At 42.3% G+C, this 12329-nt stretch overlaps 1 protein-coding gene across 10 annotated transcripts in view; it reads left to right on the top strand.

Annotated features, from left to right (window-relative positions):
• The window catches only part of Hydin (HYDIN axonemal central pair apparatus protein), a 326725-nt gene that overhangs the window by 69756 nt on the left and 244640 nt on the right, over positions 1-12329 (top strand). For all 10 annotated transcript variants that reach the window (XR_007592102.1, XR_007592103.1, XR_007592104.1 and 7 more), the window contains exon 8: positions 10818-11019. Coding sequence is in view for 4 of the 10 variants with exons in the window: in XM_050144333.1 (XP_050000290.1) it covers positions 10818-11019 (202 nt within the window). In the remaining 6 variants the exon portion in view is untranslated. The remainder of the gene's footprint in view (positions 1-10817; positions 11020-12329) is intronic.

The following is a 12329-nucleotide window of genomic DNA, read 5'->3' as shown; positions in this document are numbered from 1 at the left end:
CTTAACCTGCGTCTGTCTGGAGCGGGAGCATCATGGCGACTCTTCCTCTAACCTTCTTTCTCCCAGAATTCTCTTCTGTATACTCCGCCTACCTAATTTTCTATCCAATAAAATGGGCCAAGGCAGTTTCTTTATTAGTAAGAAATCATTCCCACATCATAAATTAAGTCTGCTTAGGCAGCTGGTTTTACCCAGAAATGATTGTTAGCTTTATTATATACTCACAGCAGCAGAAAAGATTACACGTAGAACTTCTCAAGGTTTTATTCATAAGAACAAAACAAAAGTAGGCAGTGTGTGGTAGCCCCCACACCTCTGGCTTTTCTGAGATGTTTCTGAGCCTTCAGGGAAGGGGAGTGGTACAGATTCGCGTTCAAACCTTAGCCCTCCACAGCCTTCTATCTCTGCATGACCAGCTGTGCGTCTTTGTGTTAATCACCAGCCCCAGGTGACTGGCAGCCATTGCCAATGATGGAGGCCATAGGTCAGGGAAGGGAGCCTGTTTTCTTCAGGCGTGCAGCCTCTGAGAGGCCGTTCGTGCTCCGGTGGATGCCCTACATCCACGTGTATACAGGCAGCACTAAGAGACTCAGTGGGTTTTTAAAAATGAGCTCACGAAGCTGGGCGGGGAAAGTAGAACTGGGAAGAAGGGAATGGAGAGAGGGTTTGCACAAAACACATTACACGCATGTATGGAAACCTCAGATTTATGTCAATCAAACTGAGATGTGGAAACAGCACATGGCTGCTGCAGGACTAACAAATGGCTGCTCAGCTGCTCAAGTCCTGAAATTTTCAGCCGGGTGTCGAGGAAGTTTATGTAATCTGAGGCCTCCCAGAGAGACTGGTATTCACAAAACAGCTTTGTTTGACAGAAAAAGACATTTTTTTTCCCCTGAACATTCGGTTACTTGGATGAATCAGAGAAACAGAAATCAATGCCTGGTGAGGTGGTTGTCACCTGAAAGGTGACATTAACCACTGGCATAGTTGGGAAGTCGAGCTGATGGACCTACCTCCTCAGTGGCTTTAGAGTCTTACGTTTCTTACTGAAGAGGCGATATTTCAGTCTAGAGCCAGACATGGGGACGTAGGCTTTTTCCCCCAAAGGCAAAATGGTGGGTTATTATTATATTTTTATATAATGCATTTTATTTTTATATAATGCATATTTTATCTGGTTTTCTTTCTAAAGCTATAACATATTTCTTTTTTATTCCTATGAAGGCTAATAAAGAAATACCAAAAAGAGAATATAGTGAGGAATTGGTTGTGATTAAGGAGGGGAAGGGAATAAATACAAGGGGAGAGCAAAATAACAGTAACGATTGCTGGGAAAGTCCTAAGGGATCCCACTATCAGTCAGCTGCCTGAATAGCATAATATACGGGGGTAGGTCTGTGTATAAATATGCATATGCAGCTAAAATGAAATTGTCTCATCTGGGCTGACAATACGATCTCCAGAACTCAAACACTTTCTCACAAGACCCCCGAACTAGGCCTGAGAAGTCCTGTTTTGAGTGATTGATCAGGATGTCCAAGAGAAACCCAATCATGATAGACTATTGCTTTTGCCCTTGGTTGCTTAGCCCCACAGGTAGAAGGCAGAAGCCCCAGTGGCTGAGGATATCATGGACTTCAGATATAGGGACCAGAAGCCCCTGAGCTGGAACTGACCAGAATGCCTCCTCTCTGCGGGCCAGCTTTCAGGGTACCAGAAGGAGGAAAACCACCAACCGTCCTGCCCAGCTGTGATGTCTATGAACCCCAACAATGACCAGCATGGCAGGAGAACCTATAGTATCATCTAGTGGCGTGCATACATGAATGGTAGCCGACGGCTCTCTAGTTGGACTTAAGACTCACTCAGCAAGAAGGAAATCATGCCTGGTATTGGAAATCTAGCCAGCCACCCAGGACTAGGAAAGCCACAGATCTTGAAGGAGCTAGGAGCCTCTGATGAGTGTTAGCATGTGATCTTTCTGGGTCTAGGTTACTTAACTCAATATCATCTTTTCTAGTTCTACCCACTTACAAGGCTAGACCCTGGAGAAGGATGTGGAATCCAGAGGACTTTTATTTATTTATTTATTTTCATTTCAGAGATGAGTGAGTACACATAACCCAGGGTCATTTAATGACTGTATCTATGTAAGGCCTGAGCTTGAAGCCAAGTTCCTGGTGTGATCTAAGCTAGAGCCCCTTTTACATATCTGTGCTGCCTTTGGTGCAGAGCAATGGCAATTTTAATCTTCGCCACCCATGTGCTAGAGTTATGGTTAGAATTTAAAATGTGCCATAGGCTTATGGTCCCCTGCTGGTGGTGGTGTTCTGGGAAGGTTGCAGGACTGTTAGGAGACAAAGCCTCCCTAGGGGAATGTATCAGTGGGTATGGTCTTGAGAGCCTGTAACCCAGCCTTACCTCCTGGCTGCCCTCTGAGTCCTGACTGTAAATGCTATGTGACCTGCGGTTTCATACCCCTGCCTTTATGCCTCCCCCACCACATAAACTATATCCCCGCAAACTATAAATAAATCCTTTCTCACTTTAGTTGTATCCTGTCAGGCATTTAGTCAAAGACAAGAAAAGTAGTTCACGTAGCTGGTGAGCTCGGATTGCTCTGTTTCAGCTCCCAAACAAAGGGTGCTGATGAGGAGTTTGGTGGAGCAGTCTGCACTGACAGTGGTAAATCTGACTCCGCTGTGACCGAGCGATGAGAAGCACTCACTCTCCGTCACTAGCCTGTCCCCTTGAGACTCCATGGCTCCCCCCCATGTATTTTATTTTCTATATCTGCATCCTCTGTTGTCTCCGACTCCTGAAGCCACAGTCAGGGATGTACTGGGTACACAGCTGGCTTCACGTTTAGTTTTGGAAAATTAGCTCTGTTCCTGTTTGGCTTTGCTTGATTGATAGTAGTAAACTTGGCAAAATGTAATGAGAACTTCCATAAAATTTATTTTTCTCAGGATGTAATATATGATTCTGGTTAACCTGCACTGCGGCACTCAACACCAGAAAGGGAACCAGAGTAGGAGCAGGGAGTCCAAGGACACAGAGAGTTAACAGACCCACACAGCCTCTGCATCCCCACAAGTCTGCTGCTTAGATAGCTAGGGCGTGGAGAGCCTTTTTAAAAGTTGTCTCTAGGCAAATGGGTATCAAAAGCTAATTTTCTGACTGTCTGGAGACAAGAGAAGAGTCCTTCCTCCTCCCTGCCCCTTGTCTTATTTACTCTTCTATTTCTGTGATGAGAAACCGCAGTCAAGGCAAATTATAGAAGAAGGAGTTTACTGGGGACTTACAGTTCCAGAGGGCGAGTCCATGAGCATCATGGCAGCAGGCAGGAAAGCAGGGGGGATGCTGGGGTAGCAGCTCAGAGCTTACATCTTGAGACACAAACATGAGGCACAGAGGAAGAGCTAACTGGAGATGCTGTGTGCTTTTGAGACTTCAAAGCCCACTCCGAGTGACACACCTCCTCCAACAAGACCATATTTCCTAATCCTCCTCAAACATCCTACCAACTCAGGACCAAGCATTCAAATGGCTGATGGGGACTGTTCTCATTCAGAGCAGCACATTCCACTCCCAGGCCCCAACAGGCTTGGAGTTATAATGCAAAAATACATTCAGTTCAACTCCAAAAGTCCCCATAGTCTATAACAGCCTCAACACGGTTTAAAAGTCCAAAGTCTCTTCTGAGACTCAAACCATTCTCTTAATTGTAGCCCCTTGTAAAATCAAAATGCAAATTACATACTTCCAACCTACAATGGCACACAATATCCTTTGTCAGTCTAAAAGGGAGGAATGGTGCATAGTGATGAGATACTGGACCAAAGCAAGACTGAAACCCAGCAGTGAAAACTCCAGCCTGTAGCTCTGTGTCTGATGGCAAGAGGCTTAGATGTCTCCAACCTCCCTGATTTCCTGATTGCAGCACGCTTCCTGCATGCAACCTCTAAGGTCTTGGGGTCTCCAACACAATCCAGGCTGCATCTTCACAGCCGCATGCAATGACCTCTCAGGACCTGCCATACACCTGGCCTCAGTGGCTCTTCTTATCTGTAGAAGAGGATTCTGCAATCTCTTTATACGTGTATCCTTTATGCCTCTGAAGCTAGAACCACATGTCTAATGCAGCAAGTTCAGCTGCTTGCTTAGGATGCAGCCTGAGCCCCCTCCTTGAATTACATTTGGATAAGCCTTCCTTTGTAGCATAAGATTACCTTTGTTTTAAGAGCAGAAAATTCCATAGGCACTTCCCTTTGCTTATTGGAAGCTTAGCTGGGAAGAGTCTTGCCCCAGGACACCGCTCTCTTTATTCTATTTTCATCAGACCTTTAACTAAATTTTTCATCTTTTTCTACGCAAGCCTTGCTTCCAACTTTAAATTTCCTGGCGTCTTTTTCTCCTTGAATGGTACATTTGTATTTCTTTTTGCCCGTACTTGTCTGTTTTAGCCTTGTGGCTTGATACCTTTTTCATCAAGGCAGTCACATCTTGCTTGCTCTGTGTTTGGCTTCCTCTGTGTCTGGGTGACGAGTGCAGACTGAATTTTTCCTCTTCCCAGAATTCTCCTGTTCTCCTTGCCCCGCCTCTGCTTCCTGCCTGGTTGCCCCACCTAGACTTCCTGCCTGGCTACTGGCCAGTCAGCATTTTATTAAACAAATACAAGAAACAAATCTTTACAGGGTAAAACCATTGTGGTAAAACCACAGCATATATGTGCATGTATATGGAGACCAGAAGTCAATGTTGGGTGTCTTTGTCTAGTGCCGTCCTTATTATTTGAGAAAGGGTCTCTCATTGAACCTAGAGGTACTGATTGCCTAGAGTGGCTGGCCAGTAAGTGCCGGGGGTCTGCCTGTCTCTGCACCTCCAGTGCTAAGTTTAAAGGTACACACCACCATGCTTGGCTTTTATGCAGACACTGTATAACTCAGGTCCTCATAGTTACATAATAGGCACTTTACTGAGCAAGCCATCTCCTCAGATCCAAAAGTACCACATGTTGTCTATTCTTCTGAATATTTAGGCTGTTATCACAGGGAGTGTTGCCCTGAGCATCTTTGTACAATGTCCTACAACTGGATGAGATTTTCTTTTTGAATAAATGCCTATAGGTACATTTTCTGGCTTACAAAGACATTTTATATGAAGTTTTCCTGAGTAGTAAGTGAATGGACTTAAGCAATTATATGAATTTATATTTTCTTCAGCAATACATGAAAAATTTTGTTTTCCACATCCTTGCCAATATGGTACCAAAGGGGCACTGTCAAACTGCTGAATTTTTGTTAACTTGCTTGATGGGATGACATCTCATTTTACATTTATTGCATTGTTGGGCTGCCTAGCAGTTTTACCTGTTTATTGAAAGCCCTACAGTATTTTTCTTGCATTAAAAATTTTGGATGAGTAACATAATCATATGCTTAAAAACTAAAGAAACACTGTAAAAAGTATGCATTTAAAATTCTTGCTTTCATATCTTCCCATTTATCAACCCACTATCATTTTATTAGCTTCTTGGATAGTTTTTATGCAAATAAATGCAAATGTGAATGCATAATATTTCCCTTCTGTACACAGAATATAAAATACAATATAAATCATTCTATGCATGTGTTTTCCCACTAAATAATGCATCTGTAGATCCTTCCTCACATCTGTGCTTTTCATACCCACACAGAGCTCTGCTTTTAGTGGTATGAAAATGAATACTTGACTTTGGCATCGACAGTGGTCTCCCTCACGGATCCCTGAAGTTGAGCTAGAGGAGGCTCCTGCTTAGTTTTAGAGGTAGTGAACAATGTCTAGCCGTCTTCTCCTGCCCTAACTGTGCTTTCTCACTCCGTTCTTATTAGTAGCAGCTCAGTATTAAACACCCCTGAATTTCGTGCTCCAGCCCGTCTCCGGGATAGAGTCCCTGAGATGAGGCCCAGCCAAGGTGTGGTCATTTTGACTGATGGTTTGAGCCGCGTTGCCAGACTCACTCCAGGAATAGAGACGAGTAGGCTGTCGTGCTTCCTTCCCCTTTGACGAGAAGTTACATTTTCAAACACTTTTTTTCTTTTAACCAATTTAGTGTCTATATTTATGCTGTGAAGGTGCTAAAGTAAATTTGACTTCACTTGTGTGTATTTTATTAGAGCAAATTTGTACATATTTTCAAACATATAACACCTTTTTGTATTTCTGGGTTTGCAATCTTGTCCTAGTCTATTGAACTGTCTTCTTGGTTTTAAAGATATATTTTTCCTTTTTAGTTTGTTTAAAATTTTAGACAGTGTATTTTGATCATATTTACTCCTCACATATCCACCCTTTTCCCTACCCACCCAACTTTGTGTCATCTTAAAAACAAACAAAAAACTATCAAATACAATTTTTGCTGCCTGAGTACTTTTGTATGGTATGTGTGGTATAGTTCTACTCACTGCAAACTGACTCTCCCTCCCCCCAGCTATCAGTTACTAGTAGCTACTAGTCCCTAGGGGTGGGACTTCCTGCCTTCCTCCCCTCTCCAAACCAGGATGTGGTCTGGCATTGGTTTATGCAGGTCTTGTGTGTGTTATCTTAGCCATTGTTAGTTTAGGAGCCCAGCTGGCCTGTTGTGTCTGGAAACCACTCTTTCCTTGTAATCATCCTCTTCTACTGATCACTCTCTTTGTGCTTCCTTCTGCAGTAATCCCTGAGCCCTGGGATGATGTCTCATTTGGGGGCCAAGGATTCCATAGTTTCTTATTAATTCTTTGTCCTTTGGCCAGTTGTAGGTTTCTGTGTTAATTACCATCTACTAAAAAGAAGCTTCTTTGATGAGGGTTGAGAGAAGCACTGATCAATGGGTTTAGCACCAATTAAGTCGTTAGAAGTCACTTTAATACTATGCCCATTTAGCAGGTTAGTAGTGCTAGGATCTTCAGGATATATGACCTATCTAGCCATAGTGGTTTTTTATATTCTAGATTGCCTCTGTCAGATGTATAACTGGTAAAGGTTTTGTTCTCCATTCCTCTTTGCTGTACAGAAGCCTTTCAGTTTCACGAGGCCTCACTTATCAATTGTTCTCTATGCCTTTGCTTCTGGGGTGCTGCTCAAAAAGTCTTTTCCAGTGTTAATGAGTTCAGGCCTACTCCCTATTTTCTCCTCTATCAGATTGGGGCACATGCAGACTTTATAGATTTTTAAAAATGTATTTTGAATTTTGCAAATTTGTTTCCAGCATCAATGAAGGACATATCACTTCTTCCTTTGATTTATGATGTATTTATCCATTTCTAATAAAGAGCCACTTTCCCATTCCTGAAGTAGACTCCTCTAGTTATGAAGTATCACCCTTTTAGTGCAGCAGTGGGTGTATGCCAGGGTCCCTGCAAGCCTCACAGCTAGCAGGAAAGAGTGAGACTTGGGTCAGTGCCACCTTAGCAGGTGCTGGGTCAAAACTTTCAGAGTCTGGCCAAGGAGTTTATTTCTCTTACTCATAGAAACAGTAAAAGTTTGGGGGAAAAGATTTCTCATAACAATTATCACACCAAAGCTTCAGGGGTGGCTTCAAACCCTCTTGCAAAATACACCTCTATAGCAAAGCATTTGTGTCCTTTATAATCAAATGAGTTCTATTGACAAACAGTGCTCAGGGTCAGGGGTTAAAGAGGAAGCATTTGTAATGAGCATAAGGAGAGAGTATATTGATACAAAGTGCATGACCCTCTTTCATAAGGATGGATTCTGTTCACTGAGCGGTAAAGCTCAGGTCAGGGCCTAAACAATGCTCAGGATTTTGGGGGATTCCGGTAAAGGCTGCCTCCATAGAACAGTGAAAAGATGACCAGGTTGTTAGATGACATTCACTCCCTCTTTCCAGGTGGACAGGCAGCTTTTCCTTCCCTTGAAGAAAATAAGCCTCCATGTTTAACAATTCTGCTTCCTCTTTCCTCAACACTTTCTCTAAGCTATGCCTCCTACAGATATGATTGCTAATTTTTTCATTTGATATCTTTACCCTGGTAGTCACTTGTTTTATATTCACCAAATTTTAATAACTTTATACTGAAAAAAATATAGTGTTGAAAATTAAAAGTCATATAAGTTTAGCAGAAGAATAAGAGATAAGGAGGAAGATAGGATCCATGAACCTAAATGTAGGCCCATCAAAGATGCTCAAAATGAGATACAGAAAGAAACAGCAGTGTTTAAGAAAAATAACAAAGCAGAAGCATACAGGGCATAGTCAAAAGATCAACATGTGTGTAACTGAAGCCTCAGAGGTAGAGAAAAAGAAGGTGAATGAAATTTTTGAAAGTGTTTTAAGATATATTACCTAAGAATTTTCTAAAAATATTAGCTTATGTTCATCCATATATTCATGGCACTCAACACATTTTCATACAAAGAGAGAAAAGCAAATGTAGGCACACTATTGTTTAAACGCAAAGAAAGCAGTATAAAAGGATCCGGGGGGGGGGGGGGAAAGACACTTTGCCTTAAAAGGAATGCTCGTAATCCCTGGCAAACTCTCCAGCTGACATCAGGAAAGCTAGAAGGTACAGAACGGCATCGTTAAAGTGTTGGAGGAAAACAGGTGAAACTGAGGCATTTCAGTGTTGCAATATCTTAAAAGGTAAAGACAAAATAATGACATTTTCAGACAAAACTTTAAAAACGGAAAAAATCCTATAGACTGCTTTTGTCACATTTCCCGTTTGTCAGGCTGAAGATGACCTTCCATTAACTTTTAGTTTTTGCTGTCTTGGTTAACACATCAGCTATAATTCTGCCCGTGGATCCATTGAAAGTGATGTCTTGTCTCTTTCTGCTTCCAGGGTTTTATCTTTGATTTCTTCTGTTTTATTGTTATAGATTTAGGTATAAATTCTTAGCCATCACCTCTTGAGATGTCGTCTTGGGTATATATAGCCATTGCTTTGCTGAGATCCTCATGAGACCCCTATCCTCATGTTATTTCCTCATGCCACTGTTTATATTTTATGAGCCATTTTTCATTTCACTAATTTCTTTCATTTAAAAAAAACCAAAATTCTCTTATTATTGATATTCTTTAAAGGTTGTTTTTTTTTTTTTCTCCTCTGCAGTCTTTTCTAAAATTTAGGTCATTTTATTTTATTGTTTCTCTGTAAGGCCTAGAGTATGACTGTTCCCCACATTGAGATCCCTTTTCAATCTCCTGTTCTCTGGGCACAGCTTCAAGATCATCCAGGGGTTTCTATGAACGTGCTAAGTCTAACTGCCATGTGGGCTCTGTCTGTTCTTGGTGAGCCATTTCTGTTTTTCACGTGTCGCTGGTTCTAACACGAAGAGCTGCAGTTCTTCACCAGCCTCACTATATTTGGCTGTGCGCAGTTGGATGCAGACGCCTTCACATGAGTTGTTTCTTTCCATTATCTCAGGTCAGAACCAGGGAATGGCATGAACTCGAAGTGAAGTGTTCTGCAAGATGCAGGCAACTTCAGCAAGCTCTCTGACGGCAAACTAGGACCAGGCTCCTTCTAGTTCACCGTCATCTTGGGGTCATAACTCTTTGAGTACCAGGATTTACAGTGAAGGTCCTTTTGTCTCATCTATTTATTAACTTGTATAATGGAACTCAGTGTCATCCATAATTAAGAATATGCGAATGAGATGAACCGTGAGCTTTCACCAATTATTAAATTTCACTCTGCAGACTGAAATGGCATGCATGGGGCCTGCATGTGTCTGCAAAGGTCTTCTGCATGTGTGTTATGGCTGTTAGCTTGGTGTTTTGGGAGGACGCCTAACAGTAGTGTCTCTGGCTCTTTTCCTGTTTTGAGACCCCTTTGATCTCTTTGCCTGTGACTCGGCAGCAGTCCACAACCATTGCCTTGCTAAGGGAAGATGTTCCTGATATCCCTTTAAAATTATCTCCCGGTAGTTTTCTCTCTCTCTCTCTCTCTCTCTCTCTCTCTCTCTCTCTCTCTCTCTCTCTCTCTCTCTCTGTGTGTGTGTGTGTGCTAACCCAGCACAGTACTGTGTGTGCTATTGTCATTATTGTTTGGATATGTGATTCTGTTCAGGCAGTTTCCAGTTTCTAACGTACTGACTCTGTTTTCTGACTTAAATCCCCTGGTGATGATCAGCTCCTCCCAAATATATTTGCCTCTATCTTTTTAGAACCAGAAACTAGATCATGCTGTAGCTAAAGATGAGGCAGGTGTTTATGATTCTGAAGCACACGGTCCTCCTGGCTAAGCTGTAAGCCCAAAAAGTATTTGTGAAGAAGAAAGTCCTTAGATAACCTTCCATAACAATTCATATTTTGCGTGGTTTATATTTCTTAAAATGACCAAAAAAGATAGTTTGATTTCCTGTAACTTCAACGAAAGGCCATAATTAAGTTTTCTGATCATATCTGACTCTGGATTGATGGACTCGGGGAGAGTAAAATATGTGATGGTTGTTCTATATTCCCTAACCTCATCTTGATTTTTTTTCTTAAGGGCCAGATCTATCATTCTAGAGTTAGTCTTTTATGTGTGTGCATACCTGTGCAGGTCAGAGGTCAGGGTCAGCTGGCTTCCTCTGTCCACCTTATTTTTTGAGACAAGGTCTCAACTTTGACTCGACTGGCTGATCAGAGAACCCTCGGGAATTCATCTGTCTCCTCCTGGCCAGCTGTGGGCTTCTGGACATATGCTCGGCTTTTGTGGGCGTGGATTCTGAAGAACTGAACTCAGGCCTTCATGCTTGCCTGGGAAGTACTTTATCAAGTGAGCCAGCTCCCCACCCTAGAATAAATCTTCGTGTGTTTCTACCTTGCTCATTCCTAGGTGAGATGGTGTTTGTGCGTCTCTATGGAGCTGCCATAGATGTGAATATAAGACTGGACAAGAATTCCTTGATCATGGAGAAAACGTACATATCTCTGGCCAATCAGCGGACGATAACCATTCATAACCGCTCTAATATCATTGCCCATTTCCAGTGGAAGATATTTGCTACACAGGAAGAGGAAGACAAAGAAAAATATAGGTTTGTATCCGAAACCACCTCTATGTAGCAATGCAGGGGTACAATGGGATAAAACCAGTTAATCTGGGGGGAGGGGCGGGAAGCACAATTTATGGTAAATTCTTAACCACCACAAATAATGTCCAACCTTGAGAAACTGGCTCCAGTGTGGGCGCTCTTTGGGAGCCTTGTAGCATCAAGTGTTGCAGATGCTCAGTCAGACTTAACCTGGTTATAGTGTAGAATAATTAGAAACTTAATTAGTTTTAAAAATATGTCATTCTTTACTGTTTTCTTAAGCACTAATGTACAAATATATATAACTTTTCAAAGCCCTGGCCAAATTTATCAGCTCTTACAGTGAGTCCCCCAAATAATCCATTTTGGACTGGCATCAATGCCCCCCCCTTATAAAAAGATATTTTCAGAAAATAGAAGGAAGGAAAAGAAGGGTTTAGATGTAATGATTTTTATATTTTGGCTTTCACAACACTGCCTAATCTCTCTGAACCATGTAATTTAATAACGATTTCTTAGTGGAATCTTTAGTAGTCTATTTTAGAGAAAATGATCATTCAAATAGCAGCAGATTAGAAAAATGTAAAACCAGCCAGCTTTTAGCTCCTGCCTCATGGTCGCATCCTGGACATTTCTTTTGATTGACCCCATCTTTGCCTGTCTGAAGCTGCACTCACTTTATCTCCTTAGATCTGTCTGAATTAACACCGCTGCTGCTTTCATTACAATTTACTGCAGTCTCTGCCTCTCCATTGCCATGAAGGATTAGCCCTGGGAGGCTTCAAGGCTTTGTTTAAAACCGCGTTAGGGTGGAATAAAAGTGAAAGTCTTAGACCCCTGGAGAGCTGGCAGAAGCCCCCCCAGTGCCCTGTACCTAATTGAATCAGAAGGATCCAGGACAATGAGGGGACACAGTGGGCAGAAGATCCAGGTGACGAGCTTTCACCACAGGATCGCCCGTGAAAGAACAGCCTTTCCTGCCTGCAAACCTCACCGGACCTCATGGCCTAGGCATGCCGATGATGGTTTTTTTCTTCAATTATTAATATTGCGTAACTATGAAAGATCACAATGAAACCCACTCATGTACAGTTAATAATTGCTAATAAGAGTGGGAAATTCTTAGAAGGAAGTTCTGCAGCAACGATGTCTGCTGAGCAGCAGCTGGAAAGGCCAAGCAGGTTTAAAGCTGGAGCCAGAGTGGAGCCAGGGGAAGCGGCAAAGGGAGTAACAGCAGCATTGCTGCAACCGCCCTCCTGGGGGAGCCGTTTGCAGGGAAGGAGAAAATGCAGCTTTAAGTCCAACCGTTTCTC

The sequence above is a fragment of the Alexandromys fortis genome, unplaced genomic scaffold, assembly GCF_014885135.2.
Source record: "Alexandromys fortis isolate MF-2015 unplaced genomic scaffold, M_Fortis_MF-2015_v1.1 scaffold_1, whole genome shotgun sequence".
In the NCBI taxonomy this organism is placed as follows: Eukaryota; Metazoa; Chordata; class Mammalia; order Rodentia; family Cricetidae; genus Alexandromys; species Alexandromys fortis.
Note: the sequence above shows the minus strand (reverse complement) of the source record. Positions and strands in the feature narration are given on the sequence as shown.